The 18,329-nt window shown below is 43.0% G+C and overlaps 1 protein-coding gene and 1 long non-coding RNA gene across 4 annotated transcripts in view; one reads left to right on the forward strand and one right to left on the reverse strand.

Moving 5' to 3' along the window:
* Nucleotides 1-18,329, reverse strand: part of LOC129186138 (SRSF protein kinase 2-like) — a 25,922-nt gene continuing 7,593 nt past the window's right edge. Inside the window, exons 2-16 of one of the 3 annotated variants that reach the window (XM_054784079.1) lie at nt 15,158-16,532; nt 12,912-13,143; nt 12,735-12,843; nt 12,564-12,651; nt 10,724-10,811; nt 10,539-10,645; nt 7,387-7,543; nt 6,071-6,159; nt 5,928-5,984; nt 4,784-5,117; nt 3,245-3,342; nt 3,072-3,179; nt 2,936-3,005; nt 2,761-2,853; nt 1-821 (exon numbers count right to left, since the gene is read on the reverse strand). In XM_054784079.1, the coding sequence (XP_054640054.1) occupies nt 637-821; nt 2,761-2,853; nt 2,936-3,005; nt 3,072-3,179; nt 3,245-3,342; nt 4,784-5,117; nt 5,928-5,984; nt 6,071-6,159; nt 7,387-7,543; nt 10,539-10,645; nt 10,724-10,811; nt 12,564-12,651; nt 12,735-12,843; nt 12,912-13,122 (1,794 nt within the window). In that variant the 5' untranslated portion in view covers nt 13,123-13,143; nt 15,158-16,532 and the 3' untranslated portion in view covers nt 1-636. Of the gene's footprint in view, nt 822-2,760; nt 2,854-2,935; nt 3,006-3,071; nt 3,180-3,244; nt 3,343-4,783; nt 5,118-5,927; nt 5,985-6,070; nt 6,160-7,386; nt 7,544-10,538; nt 10,646-10,723; nt 10,812-12,563; nt 12,652-12,734; nt 12,859-12,911; nt 13,144-15,157; nt 16,533-18,329 lie in introns of all 3 variants that reach the window. The other 2 variants (XM_054784080.1, XM_054784081.1) reach the window with 2 other exon arrangements.
* On the forward strand, nt 8,943-10,115 carry LOC129186140 (uncharacterized). Its single transcript, XR_008572202.1, has 2 exons — nt 8,943-9,121; nt 9,381-10,115. It is a non-coding gene; the product is annotated as an uncharacterized LOC129186140 (long non-coding RNA).

The following is an 18,329-nucleotide window of genomic DNA, read 5'->3' on the forward strand; positions in this document are numbered from 1 at the left end:
TAAAAAGCAGTAGGAAGAAGCAAAACTTATTTAATCCTACTCCCCATCCATTTCACACCAATTGCAATACATTTGTTCACTTCCTGTATTCCAAATGTACTCTTTGCTAGTTTAAAATGCACAGGAAAATCATAAGGTGATATGATAGTGTGACAGTTAATATAAGGTAACATAGTGTGACATGGTGATTAATCATGATTAATTATTTGAAAACCGTGATTAATCAGATTTTTAATCATTTGACAGCCCTAATTAAAACAAATTAAATCTCTTACTATTGAAGGGACAGTTGGGATTTTTTGACATGACGTTGTAGGACATCCCCATCAGCAGTGTAGTACGCCAACAGTGACTTAACCCACCGGCTGATGGAGGGGGGCGCCATATAAAATCATTGAGTATTTGTCTGTGCTTTTGTACATTGAAGAACTTCACAGCTGCTATTGTGACAGTTTATTGGTATTTGGAAGAATTGCAGTCAAACTACAAGGCACTTTTGAAATAAGAAAACATATTTTAGTTGGTCATTGTGCCTGAATTCAAAGTGAAGAAAGCTTTGCCTATGATGCCAGCGCCAGACTAAATCCAAGATAGCCTCCAAACCCGGCGTGGCATCGAACACGTAAACAAGACTTTCTAGGATGTGATCCAAGGGTGTTTCAGACATTGAGCTGCTGTGGCCCTTTTTTCCGGCTGAAGCTGCAACATGGTCACGAGGAACGAGCTGAACTGGGCCGCTTCATCCTTGGGCCACTCGTACTTATCCAACAGAATTTCTAACAAGCTCCACGGCTTCAGCTTTGAGATGTGCCTCAGTTGTCCTGGACGGAATTGAGAACAGATTTATCTTTTCAATCATTTATTGTCGGAATTTGACCTTGGTAAAGTTGTGGTCAGAGGTGCACGTTCACTCATGATGGGCTTGAATGTTTTATTACATTTCAGCCCTTCTGATGTCTACGCCTCATCAAAAGACCAGTTGAAAAATTGCAAGAATTTACATTTTGGTAAATGGTCTTTCACTTGTATAGCGCTTTTCTACCTCCAAGGCACTCAGAGGGCTTTAACACTGTTAGCACATTTAGCCACTGATCACGCAGCCCCAGGAGCAACTGGGGGTTCAGTATCTTGCCCGAGGACACTTCGACACGACCACGGGAGGGCGGAAGATCAAACCCGCAACCTTCGGGTTGGGAGACGATCACTCTAGCAGCTGAGTCATGCCGCCCCGTTTGGCACTGCTGGGACTTAAGACGGTTCTAAGTAGAGCTTCAAAATGACAAAAGAAGTGAGACAAAGTAAGCATATTATTGCAAACAAGCATTAAAGTGAAATAGGCTGCTCATCAGATGATCAATGGGCATTGTGAAGTGCAGTGTTGTCCTGTTAAAACAGTCATGACCACACAGACGAGGGACTTCAGTCATGAGGGATGGCAACATCGCCACATAGCCAGCTGCCGTTTGACGCCCCTGCACAACCTGAAGCTCCATTGCTCCACTGAATGAAAAAGCACCCCAGACCACGATGGCGCCCCCTCCACTGTACTGTGTAGAAAACATCTCAGGTGGGATCCCCTCGTCATGCCAGTAACGTTGGAAGCCATCAGAACCGTCAAGGTTCCATTCTTTTCTCATCAGAGAATAAAACTTTCTTCCACCTTCCAACGTCCCATGTTTGGTTCTCTCGTACAAATTCCAAATGAGCAACTTTGTGGCGTTGAAGGAGACAAGGCCTTTGAAGATGGTCTTTGTTCTTAAAAGCCTTCTCTCACAGATGCCGTCTGGTGGTAATTGGACCGCACTCGGCCCGTTTCTGGACGGACAACCAATCCGATCCTCCAACTCAGGCCAAGTGAAATGTTTTTCAGTCTACTATTTGACTTATTTGTTCCATAACCATCAGGATCTTTGAAGAAGTTTCAAATGACTGTCTTACTGCGTCCAAACTGCCAGAGGCCTTGCTTATGCGGCCCAACACCCCACCACGTTCAAAGAGAGAAAGCTTTTTGCCTTTGCCATCAAGAGATCGTGACAGTGTGAATACCTGACAGAAGATGATGTTGAATTCATATTTGTGTGAAGATTTTGCCTTTTAAAGGCTGCGGTCTTAAACTTTTCATCATCTGATGAGCAGTGGCGCAGCCAGAAATGTTTCATTGGGGTGGCCAAGGTGAGACCATTACTCACATACGGGTGGCGATAAGTTGATACCTGAAATGTCTAGATGGCCGGTGGGGTGGCCGGTGGGGTGGCTGGAGAGTGACCGGTGGGGTGGCCGGTGGGGTGGCCGGAGAGTGACCGAGGGTGGCCACCCCGTAGCTCCGCCACTACTGATGAACGGCTGGTTTCACTTTAAGGCGTGTTTGCAATAAATTGCTTACTCAAAATATTTTCTTCTCCCACTGCCGTTTCTTTTTTGTGCATTTTGAAACTCTGCTTAAAAGCCAACAGCCAACAGTACAAAATGTAAATTCTTGCAAGTTTTCAACTGGTCTTAAAATTTTGACCAGGCGTGTATTTGAGCGATTCTTCTTCAAAGATGTATTTTGTGTATCGTTACATAGTCAGTGACTTTTAAAAACTAAAACTAGGTGAACAATTTTAATTTGATGAATTTACACAGAGTCAGATGTACACATTCTGGCTCAAATACTGCATATACGTACCTAAATGACCTAAATAACCTTTTGTTTCTTTCAATAAAGACTGAATTTATGATACAGTTCTAATGTTCTGATAAGATATTGACTTCTTTTACCTTTCTGGTTGAAGAATATTTTGGATTTTTTTCCTGAGAGGACAAACTGCGACGGGAGGGCTCCCAGGAGTTCAATAATGTGAGCAATGTGATCTAAAATGACATAACAATTGACGGTGTTATCACCTTTTGTGTTACTACAATGACAAGCACACAGGGGTTGAAGAATACCAACCTTCTTCACGGGAGAATGTGGCCCCTGGTTGAGGGTCGAAAAGATAGTCTCCTGTTGCCAGCTCAAAAGCCTAAAAAGGGACACAGCAAAGCTAAGGTAGTTTTCCTGCATTGCATCGAACTGCTGCTTTTCTCACCATGCAGGCGGTGCTCCAGATGTCAGCCGGGGTGCCGTAGTCAGCACCGATCAGGACCTCCACAGAGCGGTACTGACATGTTTGGATGTCCTCAGTAAAGTGTTTGTGCTACAAGACCACACAGATTGCATGTAAAAACACAACATGTTGTGTAGTCTGGTTATGTTACTCACCACCCAGCAAGCATTGCCCAGGTCAGCGATCTTAATGAGCAGCTTGTCAGCGTTGTGTGGCAGCAGGAGGTCAAGAGCCACGTCATAGTTGCTGCTTCCTAAAATACGTGAAAGAATGCGACTCACTCAATCAACCCTGGTGTTCTTTGATGTAACCCATCCATCCATCCATCCATTTTCTTCCACTTATCCGGGTTTGTGTGTGGGAAGCAGTCTCAGTAGGGAAATCCAGACTCCCCAGTCCACCGGGAGGACCCCGAGGTGTTCCCAGGCCAGCTGTAAGACATAATCCCTCCAGCGTGTCCTAAGTCTGCCGCGGGGCCTTCTCCCGACCGGGCATCTTGGAGGCATCGCTCTTCCATGAACCACCACCTTATCGTGGTGGAGGGGATTGAGTGCCCGAGTGATCCTAGGAGCTATATGCCCTGGGTTGGGACTCCCAAGGCAAACGGGTCCTAGGTGACGGGTCAGACCAAGAGTGATTCAGAAGACCCTTATGAACAATCACATGAGGAGGGACCGCACCTCACCCAGACAAGGGACACGGGCGCCTCACCCTGGAGACAGTCCTGGGGAGGGGCTCACAGGTGAGCGCCTGGTGGTCGGGCCTTCACCCGTGGGGCCACACGGGATGGCCCCCCACCTCAGTTTCGCGCGAGGTTGGCGGGGCCAACTGTTGTTCACCTTGTCCTTTTGTGTTTGGTCTAGCCTCATTAGTTTAACCTATCCTGTCCAATTTTCCATTGGCTCTTTCCTTCTTCGGTGTCATCTCCCAACTTGGCCTTGCTTTGCGTTTGGCTAAGCAATTCTCCGTTGAGACCAGTCTGCATCGGTTTTCGTTATCAATTTGTTCCACAGGTTTCCACGAAAACCAAGGGAATTTTTCCAACAGAAAACAATGTGAATCGAATGAATCAGTTAGAGACACCCAAAAATATTAACAAAAAATACATTTGATAGAGAATAATTACAGCTTTGCACAGAAAATAATGCAAAATAATGATAAATGAGGAATGGATGGAACTTATCGTTGGTGCGGACTTCCGTACATCCTAGCAAGATGGAATCCAACAGTGTATTTCACCTTCTTAATCAAATTGCTGGCACTCGCAGCTTTCTTCAACTTTGGCCCCGTGGCGGGTTATTCAGCAGTCGCACTCAATTGAATGAAATGCAGAGCAACGTGTAGGGTGCTTTGTTTGGGCACTCGACTTTGTGAAGCGATACAGTGCAGGCATTGGCGGAGCCAGAAAAGTTGTGTGCTGCAGTGAAATGCGTCCAAGCGGAAGCGGCGGTTAGGCTGAACTAACGTTCTGCATCACAGAGCCGCGTTTGTCAAAACTGTCCCCCAGCCGTGTGGGTGGAGAGTGACCAAGGGTGGTCACTGAGTACAGAGCAAACAAACTAGTTTGTTCCGTGCAATGCTAATTTGGGGAAAGTTTTGGATGAAAAAGGAATCATAAATCATAATCATAAATGAATGCAATCTGACATCAGATTGTTGGAGTCATGTAAATCTATTGCTAGACTGACACTGACCATGAGCGGCCGAGACTTTCTCTGCCGTCTGGTGTAGAAATCCTGATCTGGGAGCATCTTTGGTGATGTCTGGCAATGAAGAGGTGAGGTTTCTGTGAGGGAGCTCAGGTGAGTCCGGCGCATCCGACAGCAGCAATGTCCGCCTCCTTAACTTGAGGTCAGAACATGGAAGCAGTGATTGACAGGCTGCGCTTCGTGTGCTCGAGGGTGTTGTCACGTCAGAAAGGACAGAGGCGCACTGTGTTTCATTTTGATGGTCACTCTCTTGCCCTTGCTGCTGCTTCTTCTCCTTCCTCATTAGTCGTTTAAGGTGCGACCTTGAAGCCTTGCTGGACTGCAAGGAAAAGGCAGCAATACGCAACAATTAGACGGAATAACTACTCTAAAAAATTCAACACAGTCAATTATCGTTGGTGTGAATGGTTGTCTGTTTTTATGATCTAAAGCAGAGGTTCTCACACTTCTTCAGCCTGTGAGCACCAAGTATATCGACTTTTTCAGCATGCAAGTTATAAGTTGACATGATCCACCTCTTACTATAAAACATATAACACATATATATCAAAACTAAGCGGTAAACTTTGAAACTACTATACTAAATACTAATTAGTATTTCACATTCACAGTTTCAAAGTTCACAGGTAATCAAAGTAGATGATATTCTCAAATACTTCACAATTCCGTTCAATACAGCAATAGATAGATAATTACACATAACTCCTCAATAGTCGTGTACATGACTCGGGTAATATGTCAGTGAAAATAGCGACGTAGCGTTCATTAGACACACACTTCATGTATTACGTCCAGTTAGCATTCGCGTTAAAAAATGATGATGCAAAAGGAAATGCAGCCAAAGTCAAGGCAACGTATTAAAAAGTTTTCAGCAACGGGCACATTTTCCATTCCATCATGAATTATAGCTTCAGAAACGGAAGTGTAGAAAAACACGCATTTCAATAGTGGACGCCAAGCAAAGCCAACAAACAATAGATAACTAGCTGCTACAAGTGGACGGATAACTTTTGTTATAGATGTAGGCATCTTACCGCTCACTTAGTTGATCCATAATCACAATAATAAAGACGAAAGTTGCATGTCTGTGTGATGTAAAGAGTCTAAAGATCGAAAAAGAACACCTTACCCAATTCCCAATGGTTTGGAAAACCCCCGTCAGCCTTCCCATTAAGTTAGACAATCTCTAAAAAAGGTTTAGGAGACATCAAATCATGACTCTTGCGATAGTATAAAATGATACAAATATCTTTGTTGAAATTATAAACTTACCTTTTTTTGTTTGCCGCTGGAGTTCACTGGAGTAAAATGCGAAACATCAGTACAGGAAATAAAACTCAGTGACACAGTCGTGAAGTTTGCTATAATGTGGAATAATAAACCGTGTTTGGGACATAAAATTAGGACAGTTTAAGTAACCAACCATAAGATTTCATATAATCCACACACAAAATACTATAAAGCACGCAGTTGTGGAATAAACTGTAGTGATGTGTCGGTCGCAAACGAATCAGCTCTAAGAGCTTTTTTTTCTGCTAAAGGCTGTCAATGTCAATCAAATGTCAGTTTACTATAGATGCAAGAAATCTGTGTATACTTTTTTAGCACGGTAGAAGAAGAAGAAACAGTAAGTCACATGAAACAAAGGGTGCTAGCATTACCTAACAGTTTGCTAACAGCATGGCTAGAACAAAGGTATGTCCTTGCTTCTATTTTTCATACTTTTCTAACTTTCTTAGCCCTGCTCGAATGTCTCACCCTACCTGAAGCAACACTTTAATGCAAACTATCACGATAAAACAAACGTAAGCTTGCTCACTTTATGTATCGTAACAGCTAGTAGCCCTGGAAATTTTGTCTCTCTTTAGAGAGACGGTTCTTTTGGCTCGGCTCACTAAAAAGTGCCGGCTCTTTTCGCTCCCAAGATGCTCCTCAGATTGTTAATCCATCCATCCATCCATGTTCTATGTCGCTTATCCTCACCAGGATTGCGGGGGTATGGTGGAGGCTATATTGTCTTAAATGTATTTATTACCAAATTATGTGTATTGTGTAAAATAAATTAGTAATGTAAAAAAAATACTTTATATATCAAATGTTTATTATTTAAGTGGTTGAATTTTAAACCTAAATAAGCAGCTACAAAAATATATTATAATCTTATATTATAAATAAAATACAAAAACAAAGACCCATATCACAAACAAAATAAGTCAAAATAGGTCAAATCGTCTCTGAGAGCACCACAACCTCCGCCTCTGCCACACATCTTGACCAGCGATATTTGCCTTTAATAAAAAAAAAAGATGAGGAAAAAACTAATCGGCTCCCAATTGGCTCCAGACGATGTGGGATGGCTCTTGGAGCCGATTCGTTTGCGACCGACACATCACTAGCAGCTAGCCAAATAGCTTGTTCCTAAGAAAAGGCTGGCTTTAGCACACATTTGCAACTTTGCTACCCTGTTTTCAAGTATCTGAATTCACTATTCAGTTGTGTTGTCATTCAAATAAAACATAATAGAAAAGTATAAGGTACGTCAAGGTACTTTCTGTTATTGATGAATAACAGAAAGTTTCTAAGCTCACCGGACAGCACAGTGGAGTCTGGCAGTTGCCACAGTTTGGTGTCGGCTGCCATTTTGTGAACGTAAACTTCGTCCACCCGCAGGAGGATGTTCTCTGGCTTGATGTCCGTGTGAATGATCTTGCACTTGGTGTGCAAATACTCCAAACCCTGCAGAACCTGCAATATGGGAGGTAGACACAGTTTATTGATTATTCATTCAGTCATTTTCTGCTGTTTATCCTGGTGCGGTAGATTGACTGATCACCAGTCAGTCACAAGGCACACAGAGAGACAAACAATCAACCGACCATACTGTGCATGTGTTCGGAACCCACGCAAGCACGAGAGCAAGATGTAAACTGCAAACCGTGAGCTAGGCAGAGGTTTGAGCAGACGCCACAACCACATGCATCATCGTGCTTCCCATGTGATGCGGGCCGTGTTTCGATTTGCACGCTTCCATACTTACACTTAGCTTTTTGAGTGCACTCAACACATCCCGAGTGCTGAGTGTGCAGCGATTGGAGCCTAACCAATTTAGAGTGTCCAATATGCACATACTTGAGATGTGCGAGGAAGCCAGAGGCGGTTAACAATCAACAGGTAAATAACAGAAAAAGAGGGCAACTATTAATCCTAGTGGAGGATACTAAACAACCACTAAGTTAACTCTAAACATGTACCCCCCATCCGAGAGGTCACAAAAGACCCCACAACAACATCCAAAGAACTGCAGGCCTCACTCGCCTCAGTTAAGGTCAGTGTTCATGACTCCACCATAAGAAAGACACTGGGCAAAAACGGCCTGCATGGCAGAGTTCCAAGACCAAAACCACTGCTGAACAAAAACAGCATTAAGGCTCGCCTCAATTTTGCCAGAAAACATCTTGATGATCCCCAAGACCTTTGGGAAAATACTCAAAAGTTGAACTTTCTGGAAGGTGTGTGTCCCATTAAATCTGGCATTTCAGAAAAAGAACATCATAGCAAGAGTAAAACATGGTGGTGGTAGTGTGATGGTCTTCAGGACCTGGAAGACTTGCTGTGATCAATGGAAGCATGAATTGTGCTGAAGGAGAATGTTGGTGACCTCAAGCTGAAAGCAACTTGGGTTCTGCAGCAGGACAATGATCCAAAACACACCAGCAAGTCCACCTCTGAATGGCTGAAGACTTTGGAGTGGTCTAGTCCAAGTCCTGACCTGAATCCTATTGAGATGCTGTGGCATGACCTTAACAAGGAAAAGCCTCCAATGTGGCTGAATGACAACAATTGTGCTAAATTCCTCCCCAGTGTAACCCAGGTTAAATGGATGCTCAAAAGTAAAAGCCTGTTAATAAAAACAGCAATAAATACTTTGTATAAAGAAACAATATGAGGCAATATGGTTATATAATCTGTAAATATGTGTATAATAATCTATGTTGTTTAAAACCTGGTAAAATGTGAAAAGAATGTAAATTCATTGGTTATTGTAATTTACGTTTGAATTACGGAAATGTAACTGTTATTTTGAAAGGGTACGTTGGTATGTACCATGTGACTAGCTCCATTTCCTGTGCAGAGGAGGGAGAACATTACGCAGTCAGCACATAGTGCGCAGCAGAAGGAGAAGAGCAGGAAACTTTCCAGGACAATATGAAAACGTGTCTAAATACTATTTTTGTTATGTTTTTGTTAACTATTTACGTTGTTTTGTTGATTTTCCACCGTGTTCCTGTTTTGGAGATGTTTTATTTTCTGGAACGGGACTTGGTGAGTGAAAGAAATGTATTTTATTTCGTTTGAAAGTGATGTGAGATAATATAGTGGTTATGTTTTGTGGTGAAGTTATGGTGTATTTTCAATAGTTAACATACTATACTGTTGCAAGTGTATTGTTCCTTCCGTCATTTCGGCGACGGCACTTGTTAACGAGCACTAATTAAGAGAGGAAAGTGACGTGTTCTTTATTGTAACACTACCCACTGGTTTATTTGATGTATTTATGCATATTTCATGTTGTTTATGATAGGACAATTAGATTGGGTTGAAGAACTATCGAGATAGATCGACATAAGAGAACATGTGCAGGAGCACATGTGCTTGAGATAAAGATGGCGAGCCACCCACGGAACCTGTGAACTGCGCATGCGCCAGGACCAGTTCAGGAGCAACAAGCCCTCTGCTGACCGGTGCATGGTACTACAACTGGTAGGATAATCCAATCTTTCTGCAAAACTGCAGTGGACCAAGGATAACCACTGGATTGTCCAAGACAATCAAAGGACTAACAAATAGAAAAGTTATTCAGTCTTTTGCTGAATTATTTTGAATTTGGTACATTGTTCTATTCTTTTGGTATTTTCCTTAATTATTGTAAAAGGGTTATTTTTGCAATAAGTAATTTGTATGTTTGTAAACAAACTAACAAATGTAAAATTCCAAAAACTTGAAGGGAACCAGAATAGAACTAAACTTGGTTTACTTTCAACCAAGTAGCTAATTAGAAATTGATCAAGAACTAACACGAACTAAACAAAAGGTTGCAACCGAGTACTAAACCAACAACGGAACTAAACATTAGCCATAATACCAAATCTAGTGGTAATATGGTATAAAACTTAATTCTTTAAACCAAAATAAGTTTTAAACAGAAAAGAGGCAGAAAGGTTTAACTCAACTGGAAGTGTGTATTATATGTTTGTATGTGTAAATGTTTTTTGTCCATATTTGTACTTTTTCAATAATAAGCCGGCAGTTCAACTTATTCTTGGTCTGTGGTTTTTTATGTCTGCTAAGCCAAAATATTACTCCAGTAGCCGAACCTGTACTGGTCCATCATATCCCCTTGTCCCCTTATCCCTTACCCTGTAAACACCCCACGGGAGTGTTACACCAGCTCTGGAAGAGACTCATTGCAAGTTATCACCAACGCGTGATTGCGGTTGTTGCTGCTAAGGGGGCCAACCACTTATTAGCTTTAGGGGGACATCACGTTTTCACACAGGGACATGTAGCTTTGGATTTAATAATTAAAAGCTTCATTTAAAAACTGCATCGAGTGTTGAGTTGTGTGTTCATTTAAGTGGGACAAACATGCAAAAAAAAAAAAAAGAACTCAAGAAGGGGGCAAACATTTTTCACACCGCTGTACAGTATATGCTGAACCCACAGGAAGTGTCCACGTCACCTGTCTGATGATAATCTTGACACATGGGAGTGGAAGACCATTATAGTTGGACTTGATGATCCACTTCAGGACATGGTGGCCCAGCACCTCCAGAACCATGCACACATCTGATGAGCAATTAAGGACACAGCTTGTTTTATTTTGTAACTATTTGATGAAGAGAGAAGTAATATACTCTAGGATACGCTCCCCATTCACTCCAGAGATCCTGAAGTCATCGATGAGGTGCACAATGCTTTCGCGTTTAGGATCTCTGGGGTCACTGTCCCTCACCTGAAGGATGGACAAATAAATATTCAACCTCAGTAAATATTAAACAAAACATATTCTGGAGTACAATGACAATTACAAGTACGGATGTCCTGGCATCGGCTGCCGATCTGCTGTAATTTGAAGATCGGATAATAACGGCTTCCTCTACGGGATCGGGCCGATCCGGTTGCCGTATCACGTTTGTAACTGTGGGCCATGCTCCAACACGGCAGGTCCGGTAATGCGCCTCAAAGCCGGTTGACGGTTGCAGACATGTGCAAGGTGTACCGTGGTGAATAGGCCTGTCACGATAACAAATTTTGCTGTTCGATATTTGTGCTACAAATGATTGCCAATAATCGATATTATCGGTATTTTTTAGATCTTTTTTTTCATGAATTATATGGCATGTCTGGTTCGCCCGCTTCCCTCAGCCCACTGTGATTGGTTTTATCTTATCGTTTGTTGTGAGGACCATCGACTCTCTGCTGGTGTATGATAGTCAGGAATTACTTAAACCCAGGACACTGTGGCCGCCTGTGCCAATCAAGAGTACGGGGGGCCAAACAAAGTGCGCCCCTCTTACGTGGCTGACGTGCCAGATTTCCTGCTGTGGGAGGAGCTGTTGCTTCCCAAGAAAACATGGACGCAGGGGTACACGGGGTGGCAGACCTGTGAAGCTCAAAGCCTGGCTGGCACTTTCTCCCGAGGTGGTGCGGTTCAAACGTAATGTTCCGTGGGACTACGAGGATTGTTTTTGCCGCTTCGTATCTCGCCGTAAGTTGGTCATGTTTCCCCTTTTCCTCGTAACTACTTTAGAACAAATGCGACATATCTGTTCGTCTGTGCTCATGCGCTCACCTTGTTTATTCTGTTAAAAAAAACAAAATATTCCCACTCTGGGGATGTGGCATTCGCCATCATTCATGTTAGCGTATGCTGGCTCACGAGGCTAACTTGCTAGCACTCTCTGCTCCGTATCCACTCACTAGTAGCCCTGCCCCCCACAAAGAGGCTGAATGAGAGGACAGGAGGGCCCACTCTCTCTGTTCATTCCACTATGGAACCAATGCTCACAGACACATGCAGAGTGAACCCTCTTGTCATCCAGCCTGTGTGACAGAAGCGAGCAGATGAAACACATACGCACACACGTCAATTTGTCAATGGCGTCATCATTATTTTTCCATCATTCAATCAATCGATTTATTGATTATTGTGACAGGCGTAGTGGTGAAGTTGGTTTCACGTTGTATGTTGGATATTGGGCTAGTTCCCCCTCGCTGTACCCAGACTGCTGTGTCATGGTGCGGGGAGCTCACATGGGAAGTGCTACTCTAACTGCTGGTTGTTTATACTAGGGCCCATCAATAAATTACTGTTGCACTGAAGAGGGTTTGTTAAAAAAAAAAACTCATCTATTCTAAATCACACCACAAATGGATCTATAACATCTATATGTCTATTGATTAGCCCAACCCTAAAAGTATTTTGCACATCAATTTTTTTCCAATTTGATCTTTTATTGTCTCTTTTATTGGATTAGGGAGCTGACAAAAGCCAAACAATATTGTTGGTCATGCTGTGTAGCAATAAAGTACATTCAGTAATACTTATTTTCAAAACCATATTCAATCCCACAAATTCATGTTTGGAACAAAAAAACTTGTTAATAAGGATCGGATCAGATCGGCAAGACTATAAAAAAATCTGATCGGATCGGAAGCCGAAAAATGCTGATGAGGACATCCCTGATTAAAAGGTCTCACTGACACATTTCAGAAGTTTGATCTCATCCAGGGCCGTCTCGCTATATGTCGCAGCGCTCTTCACCACCTTCAGCGCCACAAAACGCCCTTTCCTGCATCGATAACAAATGACCACGCATCATTCATAGCTTATTTACACATCATACTGTTTTCCAGAGATGAAGTCCATACTTACACCATGTCCCAGCAGAGCCACACAGTTGAAAAGTGACCCCATCCCAACTTTCTCACAACTTGATATCGGTCCTCGAAAATCTCTCCTACTTCTACAGGATAGTAACCTCCTGCGACACAGGAAGCTTTGCTTGAAAATCAAGGGTGAGTTGAGGTTTAGCGTGGGTGTGCTGTCTACCTATCCCATATTCCGCAGGGTTCTCCTGTTCCTCATACGACCCCACAGCCACGGGAGGGGAGGGATGCGCCTGTACAGGAGGACAGTGTTGCAGAACTGGGCTGGGTGATGGGACACATTTGGGACTACCAGGCTGGTCTGGAGCAGAGTGAGGAGAGCTGGCTTTAACAAGGGCGGATATAGCGGCAGCGTATGAAGACGACATTTCCATCAGGCGGCTGGTGAGTCAAGACTGAAACAGCAGTGCAACATCTGCGTCAGTTTCTCAGCAGGCTGATAGCCGTCCATCTGGGGCTGAAACTCACGATTACTTTCTTGGTCGATTAATCTGAAGCTTGTTGCTTCGATTAATCGAGTACAGTGTTCCCTTGTTTATCGCGGGGGATAAAGCAGCCAACTTTATTTGTTTCCAATGATTGTATATGTTTTAAGGCTGTAAAAACCCTCCCCATACACTTGATACACTTCTCTCAGACAGGCATGAACATTTGATCACATTTCTGTCTTGTTTAAACACTCTCAAAGGTCAAACCTTTCTTTCAATTTGAACGATCAACCTACGACGTTGGACACAAGAAATGATTACGTGACTCGTGTGTGTTTCACTCCTCTGACTCGGCCTCTTTGTCCTGGTGCCGTTCCACTGAAGTGATTTTGTATCCTTGTTAAAACACATTATTGCTGTCGTCATATTTTCCTCGTCCTCCTCCAACCAAAGATTCATTGATTCTGTAGCCGAGTAACGTCTACCTTCCTTCAGCATGTCCACAAGCCCAACCTTTTGTGCGATGGTTAGCATCTCCCTCTGCCTTTTGGCCACAGAACGTTTCGTGGACATTGGGGGTTTTGTTGGGGAGAGTCTCTGCAAGCTGTTTGCTAGCAATCACACAGAAGAAAAATGGCTTGATAATGGTCTACAGCCAATCAGAACACAGAAGACAATGGGTGGGTTCTTTCTTAGCCAATCAGGACGCAGAACACAATGCCCGTTCATACGCTTAAAAAAAAAAAAAAGCACGAAACAGCGAGAGGTGAACCGTGAGGGAAGGCTGTAATCGGTGAGGCCCTGGACGAACCAAACGCTAACGTTTAGTGGTTTGGTCCGCAACGTATCAGGAAAGAGACAAAACTGTCCATCAAAGGTCCAAAGTCAAAGCTGGTGTGTGTGAATGTGTTGTTTTGCGTAGATAAAACAAAGCTAACAGGTCTGCTCTCATGGATGACTAAGGAAATTAAAAAATATTCACGTTTGAGAGGCTGAAATCAGATATTTACTTTTTTTAAATAAAAAAAAAAAATAGTTGTCAACAAATCGGATAATGGATGATTTATCAATGAATTGTTGCAGCTCTACATCCATCCATCGATATTCTATAGCTTATCCTAGTCAGGGTCACAAGGAGCTGGAGCCTATCCCAGCTAACTCCTTGTATCGGGTGTCGCAAAGAGGCAGACATTCAGTCACACTGACAGAATAAAGAGCGGGAAACATCGCAGACTGCATGGAAGTCAGCCGAGTGAACCACTACGTTCACACCTGTCAACCTTTGTCATCACGTTTGGAATATGCTCACGAATGACCACAAATTAGAGAAGGAGCGGACTGGCCCGTGCCAGTGCACTGAACCATCGTCCTACAGCTGATGTCTGGATCCCTAACTAGACTCAACAGCGCCCCTGCTGGTGGCATCCAGTCAGGCACGGTAGACCCGTATGGAAAGAAAGCGCTTGTGCACGTCTGTCTTGTCGCTCCACGCGTGGCTTGTTTGTGTCTGCGATGACATTTCAAAGGAGCCATGCGGTGAATGTGCGTGTTTATTTTTAGCCAGACAAACGGCAAGTCCAGCTCCCAACTGAAGCTGAAACTCTCCCTCGTATTGAAAGGAAATTCCAGTGACTTGTTTTATTTTCAAAACTATATTGGAAGAAATGAGTTTGGAAAGGCTGATCTCACACACGTAACAGATAATTCTGTAACTTTTACTTCACGTGGAGGACTGCCAGGAGGAACAAAATGCCAGTCATGCAAAATAAACGTACTGGAAGGAACGCCCCACACAGCTTCTAACACCGGGCCAAGCCATTTGGCAGACGACATGATGAAGAAAGTGAGGTCCTCCTGTAACACCATGACACCAACTATCATACGAGTTGTTCTGACAGTCTTCTTTAACACGGCCTAAGCTAACACTTGACCCATAGAAGCCTACTAAATAGTCAGGTGCACTAAAGAGGGGCCAACTTACCTCGTCTATATCCAGTTTTGGTCTCCAACTAGGGAGGTCAAACCATGTGTGTGCCTCATAGCCGCTTAGTCTTTGCCTGGTGTGCTGTGGGACTGGCAACGCTTAGCCCAGGAATAGCTGACCACTAGAAGTGCATGCTGCGTTCTTGCATAGCTGTTACTATAACTGTTACACCCTGCACCTACTGCAGGGGCGCTCACACTTCAGCCTGCAAGCCCTTCCTGATTTCCTACTTTTTTGCATGTTTGTCACACTTCAATGTTTCAGATGATCAAACAAATGTAAATATTAGTCAATGACAACACAACTCAACACTTCATACACTTTTTCAATGAAATTTTAGAATTAAATCCAAAGCTGCATGTCCCTGTGTGAAAAGGTGATGTCCCCCTAAAGCTAATAAGTGGTTGGCCCTCCTTAGCAGCAACAACTGCAATCAAGCGTTTGTGATAACTTGCAATGAGTCTCTTCCAGCGCTGGGGAGGAATTTAGCACAACTGTTGTCATTCAGCCACATTGGAGGCTTTTCCTTGTTAAGGTCATGCCACAGCATCTCAATAGGATTCAGGTCAGGACTTGGACTAGACCACTCCAAAGTCTTCATCCATTCAGAGGTGGACTTGCTGGTGTGTTTTGGATCATTGTCCTGCTGCAGAACCCAAGTTGCTTTCAGCTTGAGGTCACCGACATTCTCCTTCAGCACAATTCATGCTTCCATTGATCACAGCAAGTCTTCCAGGTCCTGAAGACCATCACACTACCACCACTACGTTTTACTGTGGCTATGATGTTGTTTTTCTGAAATGCCAGATGTAATGGGACACACACCTTCTATATTTCTGAGTATTTATATATGTACAGTACATCAGGGGTGCACACACACTTCTTCAGCATGCAACTTACAAGTCCACATGATCTCTCTCTTATATCACATGAAATCAAGTAATAAAAAGATTAAATACAAGAATGAAATGAAACAGTGATAAAAAAAGAGAACTGCTTATGTTTATTCATTCACCCCTCTGCCGTTTCTTAATGATGGTCGTGACAGTCGAGCGGTCGCAACCAAAAGAACAGCCAGTATTGGCGAGTGCTTTATAATGGTCATTTTCACTTCGGAGGTGATGGCTTTCCTTTTCATTGGCTGCTGCTTGGGAGATGTAACCAAATTCAAAAAGTTACCTCATAAGCGATGTTGTTCATCCTCAGCGTGGCTGAGCAGGCACCCACTGCATTCTTGTGCTGTGCACCGCATGTATTCCGTGACCAAATTTACATTTGAAATTAATTTATGGGATACCTTTCGTACTTGCTTTTGGGTTACTTTCATAACCACGAAACGTCATAACACAGAAGGGTGCGCACCGAGGACCACCTGTAGAGTGAAAGAAATGTTCAAAAGAGTAAAAACCTTTTCAAAAGGGAACAAACATTCTTACCTTTCACACAAGTGTCAAAAGAAGTTATGACACAAAAATAAGGTGACAGAAACATTAAAAACAGTAAAACACTTGCCTTTTTTTCTGGAAAATGTTTTGTTCTCATAAATGTACGACTTTATTCTCGTAAATTAACAACTTCATTCTCGTAAATTTACGACCTTTGTCATAAATGTACGACTTCATTCTCGTAAATTTATGATAAAAGTTGTAAATTTATGACTTATCATAAATGTACGACTCTATTCTCGTATATGTACAACTTTGTCTCAGAAATTTACAACTACAGTCAAACTTGTCTATAGCGGCCACTAGAGGGAGTCTGCAAAAGTGGCTGCTATAGACAGGTGGCCTCTATAGACAGGTTGGCGTCCAGTTTGAATGTTGACCAGTAGAGGGGAAAAAAAGGAAAATAATAATAATAATAATGTTTACCAGTAGAGGGCACTGCGGACTGCGGATAAAAGTTGTACAGCACTACTAGGCTTGTTATTATCATGGTTCATGGTTTTAATCCTGAACATGCATGAGTCAAACAGTAGCACATCACATAGTACAATTCACAATTTTGCATGTCCAAAAAGGAGTAGGAAGAAGCAAAGCTTATTTAATCCTACCCCTCATCAGTTTCACATCAGTTGCAATACATTTATTCACCTCTTGTTCTTCCAAGTGTACTTTGTAGGTCTACATGACAATGTAGTGCAATCATAGCCAAGGTTTTTACTTACTAAAAGGAAGCTAGAGGCTTAATAATAACTGATAGAATATATCCACGACCCACAGAACAAAGCTGTGCTAGTAATTGTCATAATAGGCTATTATTATATGAGTAGTGCTTTATGAAAGTTTGTACTGTGATACATCATACTCCAGTTGATTGACAGGTCCCGCCTATAAGGGGGAGTTCCAGGAAGTGACTGTTAGAGTGAGCACACTGCATGTTTTACGGCTCTGCCACATTGTTATAAAAGTTGCATAAAACGTGAAGCTTGTCTGCTGACTATCATTACATGGTGTCAGAAGTTCTGGACGGACGCATTTCTTCTAAAAAAATGGCCAAGTTTCATCCGCCGGAGAGTTTTCCCTTTGACCGACCGAATGCTTTCACCAAAGAGCGCAGCGGCCCGGTGAAAAGGCGGAAATGTTCATCAGAGCCCTATACGTCAGAACACTGTGACTTCGGTGTAAACAGAGATGAACACATCCGTGACTGCATAGTTGTGGGCATTTCAGATAAGGATTTATCACGCAAGTTGCAGCTGATGGCTGATCTTACTTTAGCCCAAACTGTTCAGACCGTACGTCAGTCTGAGGAGGTTGCACTCCAAGTCCACCAGCAGGGGGAGACATACGCTGCAGTGCAGGAGATAGCACGGGGAAAAACAGCAGGCAGAGGAAAACCCAAGTGGAAGCCAAGAATGAGAGCAAGGAGAACCAAAATGTGGAAGGTGTGGCAAACCTAAACACAAGGAGCATAGTATAACTGCTGTTCTACCATGCACATGACAATAAAACTCTCTTGAATCTTGAACAGGAAAAATGCCCAGCCTTGAAATCAACATGCAACAAATGTCATAAAGTGGGTCACTGGGAGTCTAGATGTCACATAAATCAGTCAGAGAAGTGACAGAAAACGTTTCAGATAATGTTTCAGAGGTACCATATTTCCTGGGGGCAGTCACAAAATCCAGCAAAAATGATGAACAGTGGACTGTACAGTTAGTGATAGG

The sequence above is a fragment of the Dunckerocampus dactyliophorus genome, chromosome 8 (genome assembly GCF_027744805.1).
Source record: "Dunckerocampus dactyliophorus isolate RoL2022-P2 chromosome 8, RoL_Ddac_1.1, whole genome shotgun sequence".
NCBI classification, from domain to species: Eukaryota; Metazoa; Chordata; class Actinopteri; order Syngnathiformes; family Syngnathidae; genus Dunckerocampus; species Dunckerocampus dactyliophorus.